This window comes from Chlamydotis macqueenii, chromosome 3 (genome assembly GCF_036417535.1).
Source record: "Chlamydotis macqueenii isolate bChlMac1 chromosome 3, bChlMac1.mat, whole genome shotgun sequence".
Lineage (NCBI taxonomy): Eukaryota > Metazoa > Chordata > Aves > Otidiformes > Otididae > Chlamydotis > Chlamydotis macqueenii.
Genome location: NC_141558.1, coordinates 63,938,693 through 63,966,399, shown reverse-complemented (window position 1 = coordinate 63,966,399; position 27,707 = coordinate 63,938,693). Strand labels below are relative to the sequence as shown.

Sequence of the window (27,707 nt, the reverse complement as noted above, 5' to 3'; positions counted from 1 at the left end):
TGGAACAAACCAGTCAAGAGAAGGAGGGGGAAAGAAGAACCCACACTGTTAGCTCTCTGGTATTTATTACTTTTTAATACAGAGAAGTCACAACAAAATATTCTCTAACAACACACACAAATGATATCATAACCAATTATTTCAATTTCATCAACATTCATTTGCTATGTACATATTCTTCCATCTGCAAAAGTGCAATCCAAGAATGTCTCAACAAGAAACCTTTACGGACAAGTATATTTTTGAGGTTTTCTCACCAGTGGCCTTACAACAACATGTTTGTCCTCGGTTACCTGGTACAGCAAAATGAAGAGTACATGGGGGAAAAAAAAAAAGAAAGAAAGAAAGAAAGAAATTGTGTTAGATGCCTCCCTCATAGGAATTCTCCCTATTTTCCCAACTAAATTAATTATGAATAGACTGCTCACTACTGGAGATGTTAATGCAAACAGACTACAGGACAGTCCATGGGCTGGCTAGAGAGCACTATAATTTTAATGACTCTGCAGCATTAGACAGAACAAGAATTTCAGGCTGTTCACCTCGTTAGATGTCAAATTACACATCAGCATGTAAACAATGTCCATTGTGTTAGTTATGGTTACCAAAATTTAAACATCCTACTGATGGATGAATTCATTTTTACACATCCAAAATATGAAGTCTATCTAAATGCAAGCCTCTCCTATGGAAAACTGAGTTAACTACTGGAAAGAAAAGCATTTGCACATGCAACTCCTATTACTATCACAAGGAGTATCGTGCACTTCAGAAGAGTAGAATGAACCTTCAAATCCAGAGGACTGTATTCTCGTTTACAAAACATATTTCAGGCACAATTTAATCTGACCACAGGCCAGATTAAAAACAACACAGAGCCACACAGCATCAGAAAAATGAAAGGTAATGAAGAGCAAACTTCAGCCAAACAAGAAAAGCAAGCAGCTCCCTAGCTAGGGAAATCACTTCCCTTTTGACACTTTTAAAAGCTCATGACTACTTCCAGTGCTCGTCCAGACAGACAGCAGACCAACTGCAGTCTAGTTTAACCTCTTAACTAGCCACTAGGTCCCAAAGAAGTTACCTCTGCCTTTCTAATGCAATGCCCAGCTGAAACTCTCATGTCCAAAGGGTGGTCCTGACTGCTTGACTGGAATCTGATGCATGTTACAAAAAATACCACATTTTGCAGTAACCCAAGACGAGTTTTCAGTACCAGCAAGAAGCAGGGAAAGCATTCTCTACAAATTAGGAACAATTTACTTTGGAGTGAAAGTTCAGAAGAATCTTTCTGCAGCTCAGCTGGTTTCCATCGAGGATCATTTTTACAGTGCTACATGTGCCGCTAGCCTCCAGTTGAGACGTGTTTTGAAAGAAAATAGGCATTTCTTCAAGCAGTAGATAAGACGTAACAGTAAAGTTAAAAAGAAAAGCTGATGAAGAACTAAATTGTTTTCTTGGATAGATTTGTACATAACTCCTTGTCACTGTTACAACTTTAAATATACTTTCACCTTCTCATTTTCTCAGTCTGCTGCATTCTTGGGTTTGACTTCAATACACTGTACCTTTCATACACTTGTGTTTTTAAAGCTGGCCAAATTCCCTTTTTCCGTGTCTACTCATTCTTGATTGTCATACATACATGTCTGGAGAGGCATCTAAGTACTTAAAGAACAGAATTATAAATTAAGCTACTCTAAGGAAAGCAAACGAACAAGTATTTAGGTCTCCAGATCCCATTTCTCCCCTACCACGTGCATTGTACACTGACACCTGCCCTTGCCAAGTGCATTTAAAAAGTGGGTACACACCACCACGTAGCCGATGTGGGAATTAACACTCCAGACTCATGGCATGAGTGACTAGCACTCAAGACCAAACACTACAGTTTCAGATGTATCCTTTAATTTTTCTCATTACAGGAGATTTGTCTTTGCTGTGTGATTTCAGGCCGCTGCAACAGTCTAGCCATTGCCTATCTGGTCTGTTCTGCCAGGCAATGCAACTCCAACCCTTGTTGCCGCCCTAACTCCAGCAGGTTGCTCAACACACCATTGAAGCAGAACGCCTCACCCTTCCTGAGGAGTTAATTCAAATTATGATTTGATTGTTCTCCATAAGGGAAGCCTACACCGAACAGCCAACCAGGTTTTATCTGCTAGACACCTTCTTCCAGCCCAGGCATGCATGGGCCAGCTCCTGCTCCTATGGGCAATGGTGACAGTGCTGCTCCCACTGCAAGTGGGCTCACTGTAGCTTGGTTTGTGGTAGCCATGCCAGGACAGTGTTAGAAGTCCCCCAAGCTCCTTCCCATAATTCTCTTCAAAAAGGAAAGAGTTATTCACAAAACAAATAGGGAACAACTGCACAAAACCCCAAGAACGCGCTCCAGACCCAAAACCAAGCCCAGGAGTGAGGACAAGAGGGGAGTGCCAGTGATGAAGGCTACTACAGCCTTCAGACCAGCAGCGGTCACCAGCATAACTGTACAAGACAGACAGTCCAGATGTGAAAACCGTTAACGCGAGCTGCCTGGCTTCTAAGGACATTGCCACTCAAGTCAGCAGTAAATCATCTGTGCCAACATAAGCCCTCTGTGCAGCTCGAGTATTACTCGAAGAGTGGCTAATGTTAAAAGGAGCTAATTCTGCAGTGAAGACAGCCAGGAAATAAAACTGTGAACTTGGCATTTTTATGCACAAAGAAACATGGATATTCAGTTCAAGTTTTAAGCGCATATGAATTTCTTAACTTAGCAGAAAGCATAATTCTCAGTCCAGCATACAAAACACTTTTTTGTCTTCTGACTTTTCTGTTTTCTTTCCCAGGGTGGCAGAGTATCAGGGCCATTTTCAAGATCATGATTTCAACAGATATACTCTTTAGAAAGATTCTAATTTGGCAAAATAAAAAAAAAAAACTTCAGAAGAAACAAAAAGTAATCCCACTATGGAGAAAAGAAAAAAAAAACCAAACCTCCTCTAAATCTCAGTTGGCTTGAGAAACCAAGCAAGACTTTAATGATCTATTTTAAATTTTTTTGAAGGAAGGAAGAAATGGGAACCAAGAAACAACAACTGCAGAGTCTACTGGGCCAAGTCCTCTGATACAAACTCACTGCCTAACGCATAGCCTATTACGTACAGGACAGAGGCATGAAGAAAGTAAATATGTTAAGTTTGCTTTCTTAAAGACTCCACATTTTTAGATCCTGGACTTAACGCAATTTTGCAAGACAAAGGTGCAGCAATTAATTGTTTTAAAAAGCAATGCTATGTTTCATACTCAGTACCTCTCAGCTCTTACAGCTCTGACACCCCAGATCCTACCTCACGGTCCTCCTTTCACACCAGTCACACCAGTCCACAGTAGGCAGCGAAGCCTCAGATGCGGCAGACACATACAAACACATCCCCATTCAGCTCAGCCTGTTCCTTCCCTAAAAAGTCTATGAAGAAACACCTTTAAATAAAGCATTTTAAGATCTCCAGCTTGTTTTGGTATGAACAGATGATCCAGCTGGGTGCATGACAGCCCCGCTAGAAGCAGCACTATTGCCGTATACTCCATCAGTGAGGGCAACGCACATCAAACACACACGGCAGGAAGACACTATGCCAAAAAAAAAAAAATTCATTTGAAGATTGCATTTTCTGGCATACATTTACATTCACTTGTCACAATACCTTAGTTTACCTCATCTTGGGAAATCTGAAAGAAAGCCTGCTGAGGCAACTGGCAGCGCGGGGCCAGCTCCTGCGCCCATGGGAATGGATGAGAAAGGCTGAAAGAATTCAACAGTGACAGGATGGTTTCCTTCCAAGGATTTCCCATTTCAACCAAGCTGGAGGGACAACAACTCTACATAATTACCCACTTTCCAATTCGACGTATTTCTGTGCCCTGTATGTCTCCGCATATCCTTCCTATAAACTGTATTACAATTATACAAAAAAATAAAACCAAATCATTTTTAGCTGAACTTTATCCCACACTCAGGATATATTCAAAGGCCATTACATTGGCTTGCCTCCAACCTTCACAGAGATCTTGTCAGGAGGATTCTGGTTTTACCAACATTTATATATACATATTAATATGTACACAGACAAAGAAGCTGCTCTTTCAGTTAGAAAAGAAATTAAATTTCATCACAGAATGAATCCTATAAAAAGATATGTAATAAAGTTGAAATACCCATAAAATAGCTATTACTAAAGCAAAGCTTTCGTCAATAAGCCTCCAAAACTTTAAATGAAGAAAATGGCTTCACGAAGTGGTAGTCTAGATTTCCACAGTGAGGACACTGCTGGACGTTGCTGTATTCAGAGAAATACTGCATGCCAATCCGTACATCTATTACTGGCTTCCCACAGTGCTTACAGTTCAGTCGAGCCTGTAAAAAACAAAGAAACAAACAAAAAAAACCCCTTTTGAAATAACCAAACTCACCTCCAGAGAAGAGAGCACCCACATGCAACCCTCTGCCCTGCCCGCCCCAGCAGGAGAGGGGGTAAGCCAGGAAACTGGCAGTAATGGGATTTGCTGGTAAGGATCTCCTCACCCAGACTGGTGACTCGCAGGCACACAGAATGTTTTTTCACAGGAAATACCACCACCAAATTCTGGAGAGTAAGCTACCTCCCACTCTGACTGACAGGAGGTAGAGAATTTCAGAGTTTATATACAAACACGATTGATTTGTGTTCATTAATCTCTGAACCAATTCCTCCATCCCGAGCACAAGAAGTGCTGTCTCAATAAATCATTAATGAAGCCCCAAAATGAAGAGAGAAATTTTAAATTCATACCATGCAATTCAGTCATTTAGGCTGACGTTTGATCTGTTTATGAAATACATCAGCATTTTAATCTTTTGGCTTAACAAATGTATAACTTGATCTACTTTATCAGCATGGCATGGTATTGTATCGCTTTAGGTATCTATTTAAACATTTATTATACATATTAGTTTATACAAACTAAACATGACTTCAAGCACACAAACTAGTCTCCAAAATCCAACCAAGAAAGGACCAACATTAATGGGGTGGATGTAAGAAATAATTAAAGGTCAACGGTGAGGACAGACAGAGCTATTAATGTTCAGCACTAACAAAAAAAAAGTAAGTCTTCAGAAGAAATCTAGCTGAGAAACCCAGCCCATTTGATGCAAAGAAAGCAACAGGTGGTGTGAAAGTTCGTCAGGCCGTTTGAAACACTCCAGCGAAGCAGAAGACATTTGAGACCATAAAGGAGTTTAAGAGTAAAGGTGGCAAATGAGCAGCGAGACCCTGAGTGGTACCATAGCTTAACCTCGCAGCCCAATACGCTAATGAAAGCTTCAGCTCTTCACTGAAAAGAACAAAAAGTTATTTCCTATGGCAATCTGGTTTTAAGGAATTTTCTTGGGCTCAGGAGAGAAAGAAATTATTAAGGTACTATTGCTGTTGAGACAAGACTGAAAAAGAAACAAACCCTCAGCTCCACAGCCATCTGCTCTGCTTGAAAAGCAGAAATTCTAAGAAATACAATCTAACGAGTGTATGATTTTCTTAACCAAAGTGTTGTTTTCCCCTTTACTCCTGTCCAGCATATCAGCTGGCTGCCAGTAACCTGACACTGGCTGCAGTTCATTATCCTACATGCACATTTGTGACATATAATTAAATATTTCAAAATAAGGTGTGAAATTCTTCAAAATAGAAATTAGCAAAGCAATTCAGAGTTAAATTATATGCCATATTTAAATGTCATTCCCCTGTATGCACAGAATCATCTGTAACAATCACGGTGAAACAACAATGCGTATTATCTGGCAATCACAGTCACTGCAGCTAATGATTTCACAGTCAGTTCTATTACTTACCATGTACTGTCATACTGTCCATTAATCATATAATTAAGGCTCTTGTATAACGAGACCTTAATTCTTGTCTTGTACATTCAACAGAAGCAATTCAGATTTAAATTTGCTGGATTTTACAGAGCTAGCAAGTCAGTATCAGTGTTTTGTCTTTAGAAGTCGCTATTTTTTAAAAAAAGTTACCATCTCAAGAGGCACTAAATTTGGAGGTAACATATCTGTCTTCAGTTATAATTATTATCAATGTCACTTTATCCAGTGGCAGCAACACTATCTCTCTTTTGAGCAACACATTTTGGTAAAAACGTTAAATTTAAAATTAAATGCCATTTCTCATATTGACTAAACTATATTTTAGATTACTCCCAAGCATGCACAGTACCATGAAGTGATTGTACTTTGAATGAGTGCATCTTTGCCAGGTGCCTGTTCTCACCCAGTAATAAAACCTGCATGTCTGCAGGCAACAGCCCGCTCCTGAGCATCCAAGGAGACCACTGAGCCATTCCCAGACAAATGCTGTTTTCCTGGCTGTCTACCCTTACCTACACAGCAAAAGTGCTCTGCCCATCACATGGACAATGGACCCTGCTGCCTCAACCACCCACAGGTCTACTCTGGAGTAACCTCAGGCCTTGGAACTTTCTCACCCAAGGTACAGATGAGGTGAGCATTTAATGAAAACTAAGCTGCTTCAGGCTGTGGTGGAGTACCATCACCAGAGTCAGCTGCAGCAAAGATTAAGGAGAGCACAAAGACTCTTTAGACCTTTCCACTCACTTGGGTTTTCTTCTACAATTATCTCATGATAAAACACAATTCAAGCAACTAAAAGAAACTTACATACATGAAACATCTGCTAAAAATGTGCAATTGTTATTAAAATACTACTGGAATTGTATCTGATGCCAAACATACTTGCTAGTGACCAGCCCAAGCATCATATTTAATTGTGAACGCATTTAAAGGGGCTTTATTTAAAAACCTAAGTATTAACCACTGACCATTGCATCAGCTTTTGTCTAGCAATAGGCCTTTGTGCCTCGTAATTAAGATAAAGGGACAGGGACAGGGTCAGCTCTCTTGTACTGCACTCACAGGTACAGGCTGGAAAAGCAGGATGGAAGAAGGGAAGGAAGAAGAGAAACACAAACTAGGCTTTATTTACCACCAGTTGGAATTTCACCTTATGATGTTTTTTTACATATGGTACTAACCTGACAACAGGGAGATGCTGCCAGAATATCGTAGGTATACATAGTTCCCAGCTGATGCCAGCTTCCATCCCATCGGGACTTGCACTTAATGCAGATAATTTTGTGAACCCCTTCTAAGCAGTCTACACAAACAGCATAGAGGTGCATAAGCCTTCCTGTGGGCAGGAAAAACATTTCTTAAGGAGACTGTAACAGAAGATCAAAACAGACATTTCCTGCAACGTATTATCTGCCCTTTAGCGATACAAATCACACCTAAGTAATTTTTTTTTTTTTTAAAGAGTGAATGATAAATTAAAAAATGCTTCTCTATGGAAACTACATTGGGCTTGACCAAAGCTATTTTCCATTGATGTAAAACTCAAGAATTAGTCATCACCCTGTCCACCCTCCCTTCCTCCATTTGCTGGTAGACCTTAACAAAATATTTTACAAAAGTTGCTGCTCAGCTCCGTGAACAGACGCCAGGTTAATCTGTATGATCAGCTGCAGTGCTTCCAAACCCAGGATTGTGCCCTAGCTTCATCACCACTTGACAGAAGAAGTGGAGAACTGCTGAAGCTTATTAGCACACTTGGTACAGATTCGCTTAACAACTTGCCAAAATCTTCCAGCAAAGAGGGAACTAAGAACCTAATATTTCTCATGGAAAAAAAGCAACAGCCAGAAGAGCAATTTTCTGTCATGTACTTTTTCCTGATCATTCATTAACAGTAAGCATATTTAAAAACATTATATATTACACATACACAGACTTTAACACGCCATTCAGAACTATGAATCTATTGAGCTCTATCACGACCTTGGGCTCCATATGCACAACGACTTTCAAAACCAGAGTTACATTGACTTCAACAAAAACCAAGTGGTTCAGATCTGAAAATGAAATATTTTCTCTAAGTGTGACTAAAGTAACCAGTGCAAAATCCAAAATGCAAATTTCACACACAAACGAAAAAGCCCTACGCAAACTACAATGACCTGGCATCTAGATTATGCCCAATTTGTAGTGACTGAATCTATTTGTAGTTTAATAGTTGGCTATTAGAAGTGGGCTGACACAGAGCATTAATTCTGTAATATACCATATTTTGCACTGCTACGTAAGCCAAAGCTAAGAAGTAGTGCAGTTACAGATCAGCTACAAAACAGGACTGCATGTAACATGTTTATTTTGGATTGTAGCTTGTGCTCTTCAGCATCAAAGTACTGAATGCATCACAACCTGTAATTTAATGCACACACACATCTTATACCATAAAATATTAACAATTTACAATTAGTCCATATCAGACACTCTCAAAATTAATGGTTTGGTTTTTAACTTGTTTTGGTGTTTAAGCCAACTATTTCAGAAAAATGAGAAGAATAAAACATATTCTTCTTAAAATATATATAAAAAATAAATTTGCTAGTATGAGCTGGTAAAAAATAAGTTATTCCACACTGGCGTGTTCAGCTCTAGAAAATGTGATGTGATGCGACCAAAGCGCAAATATAATAAATTATGTTCCTAAAGTGAACACTCAAGACTGCAGAGTTCAAACAATTGCACGCACAGAAGTTCTATGTTGTGCAAGAAGATAAAATAATTTTCCCCATCTGAACTTCTGCACTATTCCTGCACATTAAAATACTGCATTCCCTCACCGTTTAATTTTCAAGATCCTTGTTATACAGGAAATGAGACACCTGATATCTTAAACATGCCTGAAATAAAAGAAGTGATTTTCTGTACTGAAGAGAAAATAACACCCTGGAGCAGTACCTTGCAAGCTTAGTTTCATTTCAAAGACTACTTCTGATGATAAACTCTTTTACCCAGAACAAGGAGGTAAAAACATTAACAATTAATTACTCACAGCATCTCGTCTGAGCAAGTTTTTCAGATGTATCGTCCAATAGGCAAGGAACAATTAATTTTTAAAAAAATAATTTTGCAGACTTTCATTGTCAGTGGCAAATGTTAACAAGTGACGAGTTTTACTATTACTAAACCAGCTATTAGTATTGATAAAATCAGAAGCACGTTGTGCATGCCTCCCCACAAAAGCAAATAAGCATTGTTAACTCACATACGTATATTCTATTTATCCTGGAGATTTTTTAGCTTGTATGTTTGCCTATCTCTTTTTCTCCTTAAAGTACATTAGGCAAGACAGAAACAACAATGTTAGCATGAATACAGCTTAGTGACTTTATGCACAGTGATTTAAGGAAGGAGAAAAAAAAATACAAAGTTTGTTGAGCAAAGGAATGTTACATTATATGTATTATGACCATGCATGAGATATAACAAATTTTGTTGAAAGGAGAAAAACTTAAATGTGAAAAACACCTCTTCCCAACACCCTTTTCAATGTATAATTCTATGGTTTTGAACACCAAACTACAAATACTTCCTCTGAGTTATTTTAGCCATGCTGGCTGCCAGCAGGCTGCAGGACAGCAGCGTGTTTTGCCATGTCTCACCCCCATCACTCAATTTGGGACACAGTTTTCAAGAAGAGCTGAAGCTCATCCTAGCCCACGCCCATTTTTTTTCTTTCGGAAGAGAAAAGCAATAAATGTCTTGGTCTCAACTCAGCATGGAGCTGGGACATGATCAGGATGCAGCCCAAACAGGCAAGATTTTGGAAATTAGTCTAAACACCCCACCACACCATTGCTGCTTCAACCCACCATATTAAAAGCTGACTTTTACTACGCCCAACCTCTTCAGGCTGGTGTTAACACAGGCCAGACTATAGTCCTTGCCATATTAAAAAAGAAAAAAAAAGTTTGCTGTAAAACAAACCCATTATTCTCTAGTCTGAGAGCAGATGAGAGGCATCTCATCTCACCAGTGGTACAAATGTAACTTTCACCTATGCTGCAGCACAGCACGCTTATATTTAAAAGGCTGTTTAAAAGGTTGATGTGTATCTTGGAGTAAAGCTCACAACAGTTACAACTGCATGCACACACTGCAGAAGACTGGCTGGAAAGCCTTCCCGTGGTCTACCTAGAAACCAGATGAGAAATCTCTTAGTTGTAAATCCAAACACAAGGCATAGATCTTTCTACACAGCATTTGCTTTTTGTAATTCTTTTTAAGCGTTTCAATCTGATCCACATGATTAACTTGGACGCGACTTCAAGCTTTACAGAACTCCTTAAAAATGCAGAATTGGGATGAAAATCTATAATGGGGAGGGAGAGGGCACAGAAGGCAGTTCCATCATTTAATGAAACCTAGCATGACTGACAGACAACCTGTACCTTGAAGGTGACAGGGAACATCATATTCAATCTCATCGTGTCTCGATGGGCTAAGGAACAGGGTCCCGTCCACCAGCGGAAACTGTTCAAACACTGGCAGTGCCCTGTGGCATAGTGCACAGTTTACAACGTTCCTGTGGCTGGCACTAAGAGCAGCAAGGATAAACTTCCGAAGGTCCTCCCCTTGGCCCACCTGGGCATCATCTTCCATCCGCACATGGAAGGTATTCAATTTATGCCTGGGGATGTGAGTAAGCAGCTCAGATAGATCGAGCCTTCTCAAAAACTGCACAGGGGCATCGAAGTGTCCTGATCTATGTGCTTGCAGACCAGCTGCCCCGTAATCAAAGTGTGCATTCCTGAACATGCCCCCACCAGCCATGCTCTTCTTATGGGGCTCCAGGTGAATGGCGTTCTTCAAAAACTCTCCTAAATATCGTGAGGAACGAGGGCCACTGAAATGTGTGGGGGCAAGAATAGAGTAGCCAGTGGGTGGAGACTGGCCGGGAGAGACACAAGGCGAACGAACGGCGTAGCTGCCACCCATTACGCCCTTCTCCTGGGAGTTCTGCCTGTCCATCGAGTGCCTTCGCTGGAGGTCGTGACTCAAGCCTTTCTGCGGTTTGTTGGCCGGCCTGCCCTTTTTGGCCTCCTCTGCTGCTTCTGCCATTGACCGTCCTGTGCTCTTCTCCAACACAGATTTCTTCTTCTTATCATCCTGCATTCGCTTCACCTGGTACCAGTCAGTGTCCTTCTTTAAATGACCCTGCCCACACCGACAGGAGCAAAAGCGGAAAGCCAGGTCATATCCCTTCTTTGTCCACATGTTTTGGCGACACTGCTTTTCATTCCAGCTTCTGGCTCTGCCAATGCAATTGAACTGGACGAGAATGCTGCTCTCCCACTCGTAGAAGCACTGAAGGTGCATCCAGGTGCTGTACGGACAATGCTCGTTATTGCATATAACCTTCTGGTAGTCATCCTTCTCAAGGTCCACCGGCCTTCCAAAGCTACAGATCAGTGGAGTAGCACAAGGGGCTTCTGTGGAACATAAAACAGATACATCAATAACTTAACGGCCCACTTATTGCACTATAAACATCGTGCCAAATACGGACGCGAGCTCTTACTCGTGAACCGTATTATCAAAGGACCCACACACACTAGCTCTGGGTCAGGGCAAAAAGCAGTCTTTGCCAAAAAAAAAGTTAAGTACATGAAAGGAGATAGGAAAATGAAGGAGTAAAGAAACAAAATGACATTACAGTTTGTTTAATATTCAAAGCCAAAGCACCTCAGAAGCATTAGCCCTCCTCAAGGGTTTGCGGATACCGTTGCAAAGGCTTTTAGAAGTAAGGAGAAAGCTTTGTGGATGTTTTGGGAGGGTTGCTTTGAAGACTAAGAGGCAACATGGGGAGAACACACAGAGATGCTTGTTTGAAAAACAAGTAGGCAGTACAGCCTGGCTTTGCGATCACAGGGAGAGGCAGGAATTGATCTTTTCTTTGGGATCGAGTAAAAGACAACAGCTAGGGAGAGAAAGAGGAAAGAGAGGACTTTGAAAAGCGAGACAAACAGCTTATGTTCCTAGTGCAGAAAGGAGGGCCTTCATTACACGGCTCAGGCAAATACAAAGCTCAGGCAAATACAGACTACACCACCATCACTGACTTACTGGATAGCTGAATTTCACAAACCAAATAGTTCTGCAACACAGACAGGTTAAAAAAAACCCACATGCCACATGGTCTTTTATCAGCAAAGTAGCAGCCTCTGCTATATCCTTGAGCAAAGAACAGTTTATTTCAACTCTCTCCCTGCAACTGTATCAGCCTCTAGACAAAAATGCTCTATAAAAAATGTTCTGCATTTAGGGACCAATGATGTTTTCCCCTCCCTCACTGAAGTTCCATAGACTGCACACGACTCCCATTTCTGGCTGCTCGGTTGCAGCTGGGAGGCACAGAAAGGACAGGAAATCTTCAGCTGGAATTCCTACTGGATCTTGCGAGTTTCTAATTACAAAGTTTTTAAATGCTTACTCAAGTATCACAAGTATTTCTCCTCTGTATTTCTGACTTCCTGCTTCCTCCACTTCACCAAAAAACACAGCTCTAGCAGGGCTGGCAGGCTGCCTTTCCACCCCTGCCTTGCTGCACTCAAATACCAGCAGGCTCCTTCAGCGTTCTTCCACGGTCAAGCGCTGTCTCACCCCATGCGAAACAGAGTAAATGGCTCCCCTGCACACCCCCAGTCTCAGCCAGAGCTCCAGGACTCGCAAAAGAGGTACACTGAGCCTCGCAGAGAGAGGCTGTCATGATCCAGGTTGTTTTTCTCTTTAGGACTTTAAACTTCTATCTGATAAGCAGGGAAAAAGCCACCACTCATTTGCATTGCTTATAATCCCGTTCTTGTCACTGCTAGCACAAATAACACAACATAATTTGCAGTGGGATGATAGGCTTTGTGCTGCTACGCTCACTTTCACTCAGACTCCCAGTAACAGAGACACCACTCATCATCACCTGTCCTACAGCAGCAACACACAAACCAGACGCTTTACAACAACAAATCTTTGCCATGCTACTGGTTTTGCCCCTTCCCAACAAGTTTTTGTTAAAGGCTATAAACAAACAAAACAAACGAAATCTTCAAGGTTATCTTCAGATTACAGTAGCTCTTAAGACTTATTTACTCAGACGAGATGGGCACAAAAAGCATGAAAAAAATTTCCCAAGCGTTCCTTGGAAGATGCCACATCCTTCACCTCATTTCTCTGCCTCCATTTTAAATGCCAGAAGCAGCAGAGTTGCAAGGAGAATTTTCTGCAATACCCTTCCTTCAGGGATTGGCCCATAAACTGTAAGCAAAGCACATTCCCAAAAACATTCTCTTAAAGTGTAAAAAAAAAAAAAAAAAAAGCCTATTTGATTTCAAAATATGGACTTGTTCAGTCATTAAAAACTAATTAACAAATTGGAGAGAAAAAGAGATGAGAGGCTTTCCCTAGGGACTCTTTGGAAGTTCCTTCTACACATGTGGCACCTATGTTCTTACCAGTTGTCTCAGGTCTCTGAAGAGCCCACTAAGCACATGCAGGTTTTGAGATGTCTCTGAGAAGTATCAATTTTATTGGCTACCCGTGACTAATTTTTCTCCACCTTTTTTACTGTGTGTTATTGTGTACAACATTGCTGTCCAAGAGCAAAAGTGAATGATAACTTATCTGCTCTGAAACAAAATCTGTCAGTTTACCAGTTCAGAGAGTTCTCCCACCCATTCTCCCAGACTTTGATCCAAGTCACACTATGCCACACCAAGCATCTCTGCAAAGTTTTCCTTCGTTGTCAGTCATTCTTTCACCATATTTAGGGTCTGGAAGTTTATTTGCAATCACAGCATCCTTATGCAATTTACCTCAGAGAAGCCAGTTAACTATTAAAGGCAAATCATCAGAAGTCAGGTGTGCAGCAAGATACTGGAGGTACCAATATGAACAGTTCTCACTTATGCATTTCCTGTATTCATCTATTCTGGTACACATTCCTTTCCACCACTGCCAGGAGGCAGGAAGAAAGAACATGCCAAAAATTCACTTATGCTTCCTCTGTGTTTTAGAGTGTAAATGTTCTAACAGTCACAGGTATAATTATAGCTGACAGCCAAGAAAGTTACTATACAGACAAGTCCAGAAATCTCCACTTCAGAATAAGGACTTTACACTTGTTCATCCATACTGGCACAGTTAACTGACTAAAAAAGAAAAGTGTTTCCTTGATTAGCCTTTGAACATGCTTTTTGGTTTTGCATGCAAAAATATACGATCTCTAGCCCCCTCTGAAGTTTACAGCCTCTTCATTAAGTGGAAAAAAATGAAGTAAGTGGCTGAAGGACAGCCTGTGTATTCCACAGAACGTGTCCACAATTATTTGATTACGATAATGTACTGGGTGCCTAGAGGCTGTTGTAAAGGTGACTTTCAACAGATTTTTTTACCCTTTTCCCTGGCTGGACAATAGAAGGACTGTGGAATGGGATCTTCTCCAGCCTCTCCTTGAGAACTTAGAGATGCCAGATTACCTGAGGAACTTCCCACACTGCATAACTACAAGCAAGAAAAAGCTTAAGTTCTGGAAAGCGATGTCTTCTTCAACATTTAAGTTAATTAGATGACTACAAAACGTTCAGACCTTTGTTCATCTGAAGAATTTCTACCTACTCAGTGTGGATTGGCTGGTCACACAATCACCACAGCAAAAGCAGGTCTACACCAGCTGGAAGAAAGCAACAGAGTGAACAAGAGTCCTTCTCCACGCAAAAGACCCCACTGAATTGCTAAATGGTAGCACTGAGATCACTTTGGAAAACATCACTGCTAAGAGGAGAAGCTGGTCCCTACTCACCTCTTCTGGGAACTCACCTGACATTTCACTACTGTCACTGCAGCAGCACAGGAAACACTAGAACACCACCAACACGTCTGTGCTGTACTCCACAGCAAGGTTAACGCCATGCTAGTCTGCTTTCACCGATACAGACTTTGTTATTACAAAGTCTGCTGATTTGGAGAAGGCCTTGATAAAACCACTACAGTATCTCCACAACAGAAGCTGAAAAGCCCAGCATGGCTAAAGAAAGTCATCTCAGTAGAAAGTACGACCACTTCTGTAGTATCCTCATATTTAAGAAAGCAGAGAACTCCACTGCCTGAAAAGCGTATAGAAACCTCAAGCCAACATTTGGTTCTGTCTAATATTTCAAATTCCAGCAGGTCTATCTGTACAAAACAGACTGTGCAGGACTGAACATCCCTTACAGACTTCTCTCCATTCATGTCTCCTGTTAAAAATAATCACGTCACATGTTCCCACATAAGGAATAAATGAAAAATGGAAAACAAAGCCATTTTTTGTGCAACTTTCCCAGTTCACAGCAACAGATATGCCTTGGGAGCAAAAGAGACTTACAGATCACTTAGTAGGGGAGCCACATCAGCAAATGAGAAGAGCTCTTCCCATCAATTCATGCCCTTGAAAGTGCTCTGGATTATTTAATCATCATTTTATAAATGAGACAAAGCACTTATTACAGAATTACAAAACTTTATAAATTCTTGTTATCAAGCCCTTCTATTTCCCATTAATCAGAAATGCATTTTGAGATTATTCTTCAAAAAGCCCAAGCTAGAATCACCGTCTTAATGTTTTATGATAACAGTACATCGATTATCGTCAAGATAGACAATAAAGGGGAGTAAACAGAAATTCACATGGCCAAACTGCCCATCCACACTTGCAGTCCCAAGCTGGTTTGTCACCTAAATATAATTTGCTTTCAAGTAGCTAACAGCTCAACGAATTTCTGGTTTCCAAAGTTATGAAGTTGAACCTGAGGAAAAATGAAAGATTACCAGGTATCAGAGCAGCATCCATCCTTCCAGCAGCGCCTTCTGAAAGAAAGCCTAAATGACCACAAAAGTACCTCTATTCTACCTCTCAGTTTCAAGATGCTTTTCACAGCCTAAGAGAACAAAACAAGACAGCGTGCACTTTTGTGTAGCAGAACAGCTCCGACGTTTAGACACAAGTGCATGGCTGTAACAGACAGGCTGCCAAGCTGCAACTACAATTGCACGCTGCTTCTTTCAATAAGATACGTTTCTACATGAAAAATAGCAGTTTTCTTATATTCCACTGTAGTGATTTTGATCAGCAATTCTACAACAGTTGCAAGGGGCAGCACATAAATGTCCTCTAAAACAGAAATATCATACAATAGTCCAAACAAATGTATATTTGAGCAAAGATAGCTTGGTTTTTAAACAATATTATGTTTTACATTTGACAGAACTACCACACAATTAACTTTTCCCTCAAAAACAAGAACATGACGGAAGGCGGCAAGGAAGCTGGTTTGGGTGTTTGGCTTTTTCTCAGTTTTTCCATTCAGGTTTATAAACATCAATAAAAGCCAGGAATAGAAACAGACAGTTGAGATAAATCTTCTTCAACAAAAAACCCCACATTAATCAGTTTCTACATTTTAATAAAAAAGAAAGAGGGTATATGAAGACCACCTTTCCCGTTTTATGACCCAAATGAAAGCAGCAGAACAATGGCTGCCTGAGGAACTTCCCTCTGGTGAAGTAAATGGAGGGGAACGTTGTTTACTTCTGTTTACGTACTCATCATAAAACCAAAGATGCACCCAGCAAGCCAAATGCAATGACTCCACAGCTTCAGTTTCATGACTGCTCTTATTTGTTCCAAGTCCTCAATGTGGACGCCTAAAGCAAAATTCGCTACTCCCCCACCACACCACGTTCCCACATTATCCATTGTGTTAAGCACCAGTTTTTCGGCCACTGGACAGAAACAGATAATTATTTCCTGCACTCATCAGCGTAGGTTTCAGCTCATCACACAGACTTGCCATCGCTGGTAAAGCTCAAGGGAGGTGTTAAATATGGGAGGCTGGGGGAAGAGGACAGAGAAAGGGGGCAGCAGCTGTTGGAAGAGGCAGCCCTGCTGTCGTCTTAAAACAAGTGTCAGGCGACAGTAGGCTGTTACGGATCTTGAAAAATAAATTATCTAAAAAAAGGTAAGGTCTTGGCACTGAATGAGCTGCAACACACTTACTATGGCTTGCTTTTGGTCTGCTGTTACTCTAGCACCTCATCATCTACACCAAGGACACTTTACTTGCCAGCACATTACTTAGGCCAGAAGGGTACCTGTGGGACACACTTTGCAAATCAAGCACTTTAACGTCTACTACCGCTTTCCCATGAACAGTGCTCCCTTCACAACCCTACACAGCTAGAAATTGTTCACTCTGCCAGCCTGAACCAGAGCTGAGTCATTTCTGTGGAAGGTTACTCCCTACCAACCATCTGCATCAATCTTCTGACTTTCCTCTGCCATCAGCATAGCTTTATTTTAATTGAAGTCATATAATATTATCATGCTAATACTGTAATGCAGCTGTAGAAAATAAACCACCACAATAACAACAAAACAGACTGAACACAAACTTGTATTAATTGTCCAATGTGTTTGCTTCGGCGAACCCTGGAATACAATCTAATATTCAGAAGATTATCAAGAAGTGACAAAATGGTATTGCCATATGTATAACTAGTTAACCAGTACAAATAATATGGCAATGCAGAAGTGATCAGTCACCTTCCTAAGAGCCTGAGTGCAGCAGGAAGAATGCAACTGGAAAAAAACATTTCACAAGTGGATGCAAAAGGCAGGCTTGGATCTTCAGTGCAGCAACAACAAGTAACAGCTGCCAAACAGTCAGAGAAGTCTTTCAAAACAGCTCAGCTCACGGCTTGTATTGATAACACTCACTGATGATGACTTGATGTCTCTCCAACACTTCTTAAGCAATCTTTGAGAACAGATCAAGATGAAAGTTTCCAGTTATTCTCTGGGAGGGAGGCGGGGGAAACAAAACAGCAGTACCTGGTAAGCCACCTAAACCACAGGCTTTCTTCTGTATCACGAGAATCCCTCTTACGTTCCTGGAAAGAGAAGCCAACGCCAGCAGTCCATCTTCAGTGAGCAATGGACAGAGAGCTCAGGTTGGCGTGATGCCCAGCGCAGACCTACCTGAATCACCCTTGGAAAGCCACTGAGTTCAGACACCCCCTCATCGCAACAGCCATCTGGCTGATAGCTTTCCACATGTAAGCACCTACTTACTGATACTTACATGCCAATCTGGAACTCAATCCTACCCCCAAGGACCAAGCAGTGGTAGTCAATATTTACGCTTAGAGAGAACAAAGTCATAAGTAGTCCAGCTGTACTTGGCACGCTTACCCCACGTGCAAGATGTCACTAGTTTCATTAGGTGAGCCGTCACATGAAGTGATCGCTTTCCCCTAGAAAAGATTTCAGGAAATCTGGAGCTACTAAACCTTGGTTCACCTGGAAATTCAAATGACAGGACTCCTGGAGGGCTCGGTAGGTGGTAGAACCATCTCCACGCGCTTCACTTATGTGACTTCACGCCTGGCCTCTAAGGAAGTCAGTCTCTTCACAAAAAATAAAAATAAAATGAGAAAGGCCTAGCAACTAGACAGCAGTGGGAAGATGCCATGCAAATCAGAAAGGCTTAACTCATACTTGCCACATTAACACATTCTAACTTACAGACAGACAGAGCTAGTGCCTGTTTACGACATCAGCCCATGATACAGTCAGCTATCTGTGGCTCTTACTCAAGCACCCACTCCCAGCTCAGCCATCACCTCACCAAAGTAGGTTAGAAAGTCAAGAGCAAAACTGTACGGACTAAGGAGGACAGGCACTTACACGTGCACAGCAGTGTTGCAGTTTGCTTACACAGCCATCCGCGCTCCAGGCTGGACCAACTGCCTACATCGCTGAAACCCATCATGAGAACTCACACGGTCTTGTAGAGGTCACCATACTCTGTACAGTTATAATCTAGCCATCTTCTTTCCGTTTAATAGCTGTCGTCCAAACACAGAGAATAACTCTGTGGGTGGATTTTTCTGGTGGCTACCATGGTGAATGCAGAAATTAGTGACTATCTCGACTGGTGGGCAGTAACGTGCTTTGAACCTTGGCTGTTGCTTTGTCCGCACATGAATCATCCTCACAGAAAAGCATTTCCACCATTAAATTCTCTCACTGTAGCCTTCCAACGTTTTTTAACACCTTGAAACATCACAGGAAACTAACCCTGGTTCCTCAAGAAACAGACATCCTAATAACTAAAGCAGACTAACGCACCTGCCCTAGGAATTTTTTAGTGGCAAATTCCAACTTACGCCAGAAATAAAGAGCACAGATATAAACACCACAGGCTGGACTTGCCCAGATTCAGAGCCAGCTAGCCACCAGACCCAGTCCAAACGCACAAGAAGGGAAGACAAAAAGGAGAAAAGTGGTATCAGCACCTCTTTTAGTTTCAAGTCTAGGGATGTTTGAGTACCCTTCTCGACTTTCAGTATGACAGACAGTATTTTTATTTCCCACGCTAAAGGCTAAAGAAGCTGGTAGAAGGAGATGCAGTCACCCCAGCCGCAGTACCTAGCACCTCTGCAAGACAGCAGCTCCTGAGTGCAGAGCTGTCTGTTCCAATAGGTATCTCCCTCACGATGCCGTGCTGGCTCCCAGCCTGGCCCGTGTGCCATCTTTGGCATCTGTGCAGTACACAGAGACCTCAACTGTATGCTGCTCCCAAAATGGGTATCGGTAGCACAGAAGTGGAGATGGGGAGTGCCAGCCGCACTCGATAGCCAGCTCTAATTGAAGCTACCTCCCGTCCCAGCAGGCGTTCAGGACAGGAAGAGCAGCAATGTTCCTCTCAAGCCCTGTAAGGAGGACTCTACCATTGCAGGAGAGACTGAGAGAAAGAGAGAAAGGTTAAAGTGAATGCTCTCAAGATAAATGTCACTGAAGTCTACCAGGAAATGCTAGCACTCTACTCAAAATCCTGCAAGCTTTCAAAACAGAATTACCCACTCCAGTGACTAGATTACTGCTTCAAGAGGCCTCTCTGAAATTATTTGAATTTCTATCAAAACTGTTTAAAGAAAGCCCATATCCTACTGATGCTGCTGTAATTTAGATACCTTGAAGATTGTCTGGAGTATTTTACCCTGAGCTGGATGCAAGGTTTACCTCTTTTTCCCTCACATACGCTGCAGGAAGAAAAGCAGAGAAGGATGGACGTCTGCCAGTCATCACAGTACTTTAATATCAAAGGATCTCTCAATATGCAAGGCTGTAAGCGAGGCTGAAGAAAACTTACAGATGTCCCCAAGGACTGGAAATCATTCTGTCACTACTTGTTAGATCACTGGGAGAAAGATACAGGATGAGTATAGACAAAGTAAAGCAACCAGTTCAAAACCGTATTTCCTCGTACGAAACCTAACAAATGTCAAGCCTAACCTTTACTCAGGCAAGCGCTACACTTGAGCAAATGACTAATCACATGAACAAAGAACGCTGTCAGGGCACTGATAACCATTCTGATAGCAAGTAACTGTTAAAAAAAATTAAATGGGTGTGTACTTGCCTGCATGAAAGGGTAGTATTTATTTTATTCACTAATACCACAGGCATGATTCAATTTGCAGAGTTACAGAACATGAATTGCATTTGCTACAAAAGCACGTAATTGCATAGTTTTAAAAATCCTAAAATGAACATGAAAGTCCTCTCGAACCCGATTTGCATTGACAGAGACAGTGAAATTTGCATCCAATTGATTTCCGCACTTAGAAGAACTCAACAGCATTATGAAGCAAAATGGTTTTCCTTTAGAAAATTAACAGGTATTAAATTTTGTAGTCACTGCAACAGAATAAAAACTTACTTAATTTTCCAGGTGGTCTCACTGATATCAATGGGAGTCCCTCAAGCTAAGTAATAAGGAGGTGCCAATACTGAACATCACTGGAGTGCCAAACTGGAACTGAATGTTATATGCAGCAGGGAACATTTGACAGCAAATATGAATCCATGCTTAAATACTACAGCAACTCATGTCTAAAAATACATTTTTAAATTAAATATTGCACTGACAAATTTTCTGGCATCTTTAACGATGCCACCTCCAGGATACAATCTTGATTTTTTGTAAATCTTCATTTCTGGCCAGCCACAGCATTCAGTATGTTAGTCGCTGTTGCCCTGACTGATTTTCTTCTTCATGTACTTGTTCTACATTGGCATTTTTATTTGAAAGTAAATTGAAGTCTTAGAAACTTGTGAAAGCCAGGTGAAGAGCGTGCAAGAGTACAGCTGGACATTTTAAACCCAGGTAACTAGAGACAAGCTCAGAGCCCAGCCAGCGCAGTGGGCACTGCTCGCACAACCCCTCAGCTGCTGCGGCAGGAACTCCACCAAGCTCCAGCGAGACCCACAGCAACCACCTTCATCAGCTCCCCCGCAGCCTTTTTTTTTTTTTTTCCTTGAAGGACTCTCATGCCCTGTACAAATCTGACCTCTGGCAACTCCACTTGACAACCCAGCAACTTGCCACCTCTCCCACTTTTGCAATTCAAGGGCTCTCCTCTGCCAAAGGGGAAAAAGTATGGTCTTAAAACAGGTGGCCAACACACCATAAGACAGTGATTTAAAGACAATTATGCCGGTGATTTTTTAGTTTAATTTAGCTGGCTGTAATGAATGTTAATGGGGAAAAGCACAGATAAGGACAGCAAGCTTCTCCTTTTCTCTCATCTCACAGCACCAACGCTGGACAGACCAGAGTGACAACGACAAGGGGATGAAGCAGCAAGATGCTCAGAGAGCGACCATCAAGAGGAGGAAGAGGATTTGGGTCTACTGGATGACAAAACCAAGAATGGAAACACAGCAAAGAAAATGGACGGAAGAAAGAATTTTAAGGTCAGAAACAACTATATGTGGAGACCAGAGAGAGGAGTTTATAGGATAAAGGGATAAAACGGCTGGAGCTGACAATGTAAAAGTGCTAGGGCTCAGAGAGGCAGAAACAGAGAAGGATTTTGCCTCTCAGAGCCCTCAGATCTGAGCTAAACTCTGCGAATCTTCCTCTTCTGCTTCTCAAGGCAAAGCATCCACAAAATGTGTTGCCCCCTCACGCTTGTTTATGCCTGCAGATTAAAATAATCAACTATTGCCACTGGGAACACTGGTAATCCACAAGTCAGTGGGGTAAGTGCACAATCCCATGGAGCTGCTGATATAATTTTACATGATGACAGCTCAGATTTTCCAGTTTGATTAAGGAAAAGTAACCCAGAAAATGAGTTAGAAAACTAAAATTAGGAATATAATTCAATCACTCTGAAGACAGAGTTTCTGTGACATCAAATTTCAGTTTCCCTGTACACTGCAGTACTGTTAAATTAGTCCAACCCCACCACCCACGACCCATGCCTAATTTAATGCAGAAAATGGAGTGAAGAGGTGCTATAACGGCAGTTCCGTATTACACGGTCAGAGCTGCACAGAGAAGCCCAGAGGAAATTAAAAATTCTGTTTCATTATGGCATGTGGATGGGGGGGGCAGAAACAAGACACGGACCACATAATGAACTGTGAAGACTTCCAAAAAATATCTGAACCCCTATCCCATCCCTGAATGAAGGAGGGTTCTGACGGGACTGCGTAATTAAGACTGTCATACTGACACCATGACACAAAGCCAAGGTTTGCATTGTTAAAAAAAATTAAATGGGTGTTAATTTTGCAATTACTAAATCTGCTGCTTTCATCTCTGCATACTTGTGTCTTGTCATATTAATGGAAAAAAAAACCAGGTTATTATTATCATCTACCGCTTTTCCAGGGTAAAGATAGAGTAGGAGAAAGATAATACCAGACACGTGCAAATTACTCTAGAACAGCATACAGTGACGGTGCAGGAGAGAAAAGCGAGCCCGTGGACAAGGGACCCACAGGACCGGGGAGCCCCAGCAGCACAAGTCACAGCATGCAGCTGCATGGCCCAAAACCAGCACAGCGAAGAGCTTCCCTGCACCCAGCACGCTTAATCCACAACCCAGATAATCTCCCATGCATAATCAAGAGTTGATTGTGTACAGCAGAGCTCTATTAACCTCACAACTCACTGCAGCAGGCCGCGTCCTCCTTAAACTGCTTAGTGATCAAGTAAACATAAGTGCAGGGCCTCTTACAAACATCTTGGGTACAGCAGTGGGATACCTGCCTGCAAGGCGCTGGCTATACCACATAGCTTCATTTCAGATTGATGGGTTTTGAAGACTTGGGGAAATCCATTATCATCATCCAATCTTCTCTTTGCACATGAAAGCCAGATTCCCAGCTCTGTAGCACGACAGGAGCAGTTTCTCCTTTCATCTCCTGAACCAAAACTGTTGAAAGTTTTGGACTTATCAGTGAGAATACAATTTACAAGACTTCCAGCTCAGGATTATCTGATGGGCAGTAGTTGACGTAAAATAAAGCTAGAAACCATATCTACTCCTCCAGCCTTTATGATTACCTGAAACGAAAGATATGACTAGACACAACAATCCTGTCAAGACAAAGATGAGGTGCGCTGACCAGGCACTTCCAGCAAACGCCAAAGCCAATGTTGCATCTCTGTGAGGAGGTAAAATAAAAAAGGGGGGAGCGGGGGGGTGGGATTTGACAAAAGTGTCGAGGATGTTTCTGACCACTGAAGTCACACAGAAGCAGGGAGAGAGAGAATAAAGGAGCATCTCAGGTTAGCTCTGGGAAAGGCAGCCTCAACTTCTGAGGAAGCCGGCCTCTGCCAGTGCAGAGGAAGGATACGTCAGGCACCTGGGACATGGAGTCTTACAGCTGAAGAGGACTGACAACCTGTCCAGCTAGCATGCTGTACCATTGCCAGCGTTCACTGGCATCACCTTCAGTGGCATCCACACAAGGAACGACGCTTCATTATCCCCACGCAAAACAGCCACCCCAGAAACGCACCTCTGCTTTCGCAAAAAAAATTGGAAACACTGTTTCTCCCCACCTCAAAAACTAAAGACAAGCCAACAGTGTCACGTATGAGACAACACCTGCAAAGCGGATGTTGTGCATGTCACATCACCGGACTGAAGTCGTGATAAAAACGATCCAGAAGTTCTCCAACTCCTGCTAGTATCCCCCCACACCCCTTCTTCACTCACTTAGAACAAATAGTAAAAAAAAAAAAAAAAAAGGAAATTCTAAGCATTCTCCATGATTCTCCGGAGCACTACTTATAAAAGTATTACTCTTATAAAAGCAGTCTGGCAAAGACCTTGTGAGCTAAAGTGTTTTGTAATTAATTGCCAATATTTCTCAGGAAAAGTTTCCATTAAATAATAGACGGGTATCAAGATATCTTGAAAACCAAGGTAAGACTCTCAGAACTACCTTTGGCTAGCAGCAGCAAAGGCAAAACTACCACCACAAAGTATAAAAAAAGTTGTAGTGACCCTCCCACTTTTCCCAAAGCACAGGGAGTAAAAATCCGAAGTCCGACTTGGGAGAGGAAAGTCAAGAGGAAAGAGTCAGCACCGCAGTTTGTACACCTAGCAGCAGAACTAAGATGTGTGTGTGTAGGGGCGGGGGGTGGCTTAGCAAAAAGTGTAATAAAATCCTAGCCTACCTTTAGTTTTAGCCTGAAACATCATTTTGCAGCAAGACTTCTCTCCAAACACGGAGAGCAAGGCAAGTTTCTGCAAGAAAACACCTAACCAAAATTGCTCTGTACCGAAAACCAACCCACCAACCAAAGGCAGCATAAAATGGTCGATGAAAAGTGAGCGTACCACCCCGACAAACCCAACTGCTGTAAAACGACAAATAAAACGGACCGAAAAGCAGGACTCCATTTTTAATTGCGCGGAAATAAAGTCGCGATTTTTTCAACCAAGCGCTGAAAAAGCCAAGGCCCGGCCGGAGCCGGCGGCCGCTGCACCTCCCGGGATGCGCTCTGCACCCCCCTCCCCGCCCCCAGCCACCCCGCCGCCGCGGAGGCCCCCGGGTCACCGGGCGGGGACAGCTCGGCGAGCAGCCCCCCGCCCCGCCGCGCATTTCGGGGGAGATCCCGGCAGCGGCCGCGCACAGGGCCCCGCGCGGCGCCCAGCGGGGCTCGCCCCCGCCCGGGCCTGCTCCCCTCCGCCCTCGGCCCCACCGCCGCCCCCAGGCGCCCGCCCCGCGCATCGCCGCTCCCCGGGCGCTCCCCCGCCCCGCCGGGCCCCTCGCCCGCGCCGCCCACACGCCCCCCAGCCGCCGCCAGCGCCACGGCGGCCGCGGGAGGCCGCGGGGCCCGGCCCGCCGCTCACCGCTCTTGACGTCTCCGGGCGCCGCGCCGCCCGCGCCCGCCGCGCCGCCTGCTCCGCCGCCCGCCCCGCCGCCGCCGCCGCCGCCCGCAGCCGCTCCTGTTCCGCCGCCAGCCGCGGCCCCGCCGCCCGCTGCCGCCGCTCCGGCTCCGCCGCCCGCCGCCGCCCCGTTCTCCTGCTCGTCGCCGCTGCTGTTGGCGCGCTTGTTCTTCTTGCCCTTGCCGCCCTTCTGGTTCGGCATCGCGAGCCCGACCGCCCGCCGCGGCGGCGGCTGCGGAAGGCGCCGCCGCCGCCGCTACTTCCAGCTCATGGCGGGGCCGCGACGGCCGCGCTGCGCTGCGCCGCGCCCGCGCTGGGCGGCGGGGCCCGGGGAGGGGAGGGAGGGCGAAAGGCGTGTCCCGCTCGGCCGGCCGCCGCCACCCCGCTTCCTCCCGGAGCAGGCGCGGGCGCTGGCGGCAGCGGGAAGCGGAGCGCGATGCGGGGCGGGGGGAGCGGGAGGGGCTTATCGGGAGAGGGAAAGCTCCGCTCCCGCCGGCGGTGGCACGGGGGCGGGAGGGCGGCAGAGCGTGCCCCGCCGACGGGAACCGGAGCGGGAAGCGGAGCCGGCGCACCCCGCAGCCGGGGCGGGGCGGGAAGGTGCCGCTGTGGGCCGTACCGCGCCCCGGGGGTAGGGCGGCAGGGGTGCGGGAGGGACGGTGGTTCAGGGCCCGGCGGGTGGCGGGGGTCTCCGTGCGCGCTTCTCGCCGGGGCCCCGGTGCGTGCGGTCAGGGCTGCGCCCCCGCCTCGGCAGCCCAGGCGGTGCGAGTGTCCGAAGAGCGGGGAGCGGCTGGAAAATGTCACCCGCAGGCGCAGGAATAAGGGGGGGGGGGGGGGGGGGGGGAGAATCAAAATAATGCGGTTTGTGTGTGTTGCGGGGGGCGGGTGGAGGAGCAAAAAGCCTGACAACGTTACAGCCCTGACTTGGGATTTTCTCATCTCACGGAGTTACCGGTAGGGCTGGCTCCGCGGGTGATGGATCGCCAGGCTGAACCTTCGGGGTCTGGTGAGAACTGCCAAACTGCTGCGTGCCCCTGGAGCAGAGCTGGAAGCCACTATGCCTCAACAGAAGCCTTGTGGAGGGGCGGCAGCCTCGGCTTCTGCAGGGGACTCGGCTCGGTGGGAGGCTCTGTGGAAAATCGGTAACAAATATTCACAGGATTCCCACACCCAGGGAGGCACGATGCTGCCAGTCAGCTGCGAAACAGCAGCACTCGCAACGGCCGACAAGCCTCGGCTCCCCGTTCCTAAGTGTCGCCTGCCACTGTGCTCACGTTGGTACCTACCAGTTTATCCAACTTGGGAATAAAAAACACAACCTGCCCCAAGAACAGCCCGCCAGCTCCCAGGCTGAGCAGTTATTCTGAGCCTAGCATGCTTTCCCTGCACATAAATTAACTTTTTTTTCCTTTCTGACCTAGATCCTGCAGATTAGGTTTCCATGATTTCCTTACAGAAGAAGTACACCAAGCGTGCAAGAATGCACCTTCGTAGAGCAGCGACAGTTAGTGGTCTGTGACCAGTCCGGGCTGGGAGGACAAGAGCTTGCATGAGCTGTCTGAGGTCAAGTCAAAGTGGGTAGGACAAAGCCTGTCCTAAGTGAGGTCTGGATTGTGGGAAGGTGCTGCATTTTCTAAGTTACAGTTCATCTACAGCAACTGGCCAAACTGTTTGACTGGAACAGTTCGCAAATTTCTTCCTATTGGAGACTGGACATCGTCCTGTACCTGTAGCCAGGGCCTTAGTTTTCCAAGAAAACTGGCTGCTCTATTTTCAAGTACTCTTTGAAGCAGCTGTCACAAGATGTTGAGTCACATGGCATAGTTTCTTTGCCTGCAGACATCAACATTTTAGAGAGATTTTAAAGTCGTTTCTTGTATCGGTGGAAACCTTTTGAAATGACGTGCTTTTCAGTATCTTGCATTCCCATAGCTAAATGCCCTGCCTACCTTGGTTCACAGCTTTGAAGCTTCTAAGTTGCATTTCTTTCTAGAAACCAGAGGAACGGAGAAAGCGTGGCCAATTTCTGAGGCCACAAGTTTGGGCAAATCCTATTCCCAGCCATCTCAGTTGCAGAATTTCCATTTGTTTTGGCAAGAGCGCATTTCACCCCTGCTTCTTTGGATTTCAAAGACCAAAAAAAACCAAAAAATTATTCCTTCCACTACTGTGCTCACAGCCTTGTAAACATGTTTGCCTGCAATAACAGAGGGTCAGGCTTCCAATAAAATCTTTTCAAGTCTTCATGTTCCTGTAAAACAGTGAAAACCCCATGAATGCAAAATAGGGGCCTGATTCTCATGTCTGGAGTAGGTGTGGCGTGTCGGACTAAATGGTCCAGTTTGAGCCAAGAAAGTAGCTGCTTAAATGGCGTGGCTGCATACAAGAGGGTAATGTCTCGAACATCAATTTTGCAAAATTTAAGCTTCCTGGTTTGCCGGGGTCCAGTCTTAGTAATGTCCAGTCAGCCTTTACGCTCTGTGAGGGTTGTGCAGTGTGTAGGTGAGACCTTCTCAGGGTG

At 44.1% G+C, this 27,707-nt stretch overlaps 1 protein-coding gene across 4 annotated transcripts; it reads right to left on the bottom strand.

The window, feature by feature from the left end:
- Positions 1 to 48: 48 nt before the first annotated feature.
- On the bottom strand, positions 49 to 25,904 carry HECA (HECA ribonucleoprotein granule regulator). 4 transcript variants are annotated; one of them, XM_086744908.1, is made up of 6 exons: positions 25,154 to 25,904; positions 10,348 to 11,388; positions 7,087 to 7,241; positions 3,700 to 4,399; positions 3,466 to 3,615; positions 49 to 293 (listed from the first exon to the last, which is right to left on the bottom strand). In XM_086744908.1, exons 1-4 carry the CDS (start codon positions 25,389 to 25,391, stop codon positions 4,235 to 4,237), a joined length of 1,599 nt encoding a protein of 532 aa, XP_086601034.1. In that variant the 5' UTR covers positions 25,392 to 25,904; the 3' UTR covers positions 49 to 293; positions 3,466 to 3,615; positions 3,700 to 4,234. The 4 variants fall into 4 exon arrangements, with proteins under 4 accessions (XP_086601034.1, XP_086601033.1, XP_086601031.1 ...); XM_086744907.1 differs by lacking the exon at positions 3,466 to 3,615 and having other exon boundaries at positions 3,690 to 4,399; XM_086744905.1 differs by having other exon boundaries at positions 49 to 3,615.
- Between the last annotated feature and the right edge of the window lie 1,803 nt (positions 25,905 to 27,707).

Coding starts and splice junctions, on each gene's coding strand:
- HECA (XM_086744907.1), bottom strand. CDS start 25,391: ATGCCGAACCAGAAGGGCGGCAAGGGCAAGAAGAACAAGCGCGCCAAC. Junction 7,242..10,347: donor TGTTCCCTGTCACCTTCAAG/GTACAGGTTGTC, acceptor TCCTGCCCACAG/GAAGGCTTATGCACCTCTAT. Junction 4,400..7,086: donor CAGCATCTCCCTGTTGTCAG/GTTAGTACCATA, acceptor TGTTTTTTACAG/GCTCGACTGAACTGTAAGCA.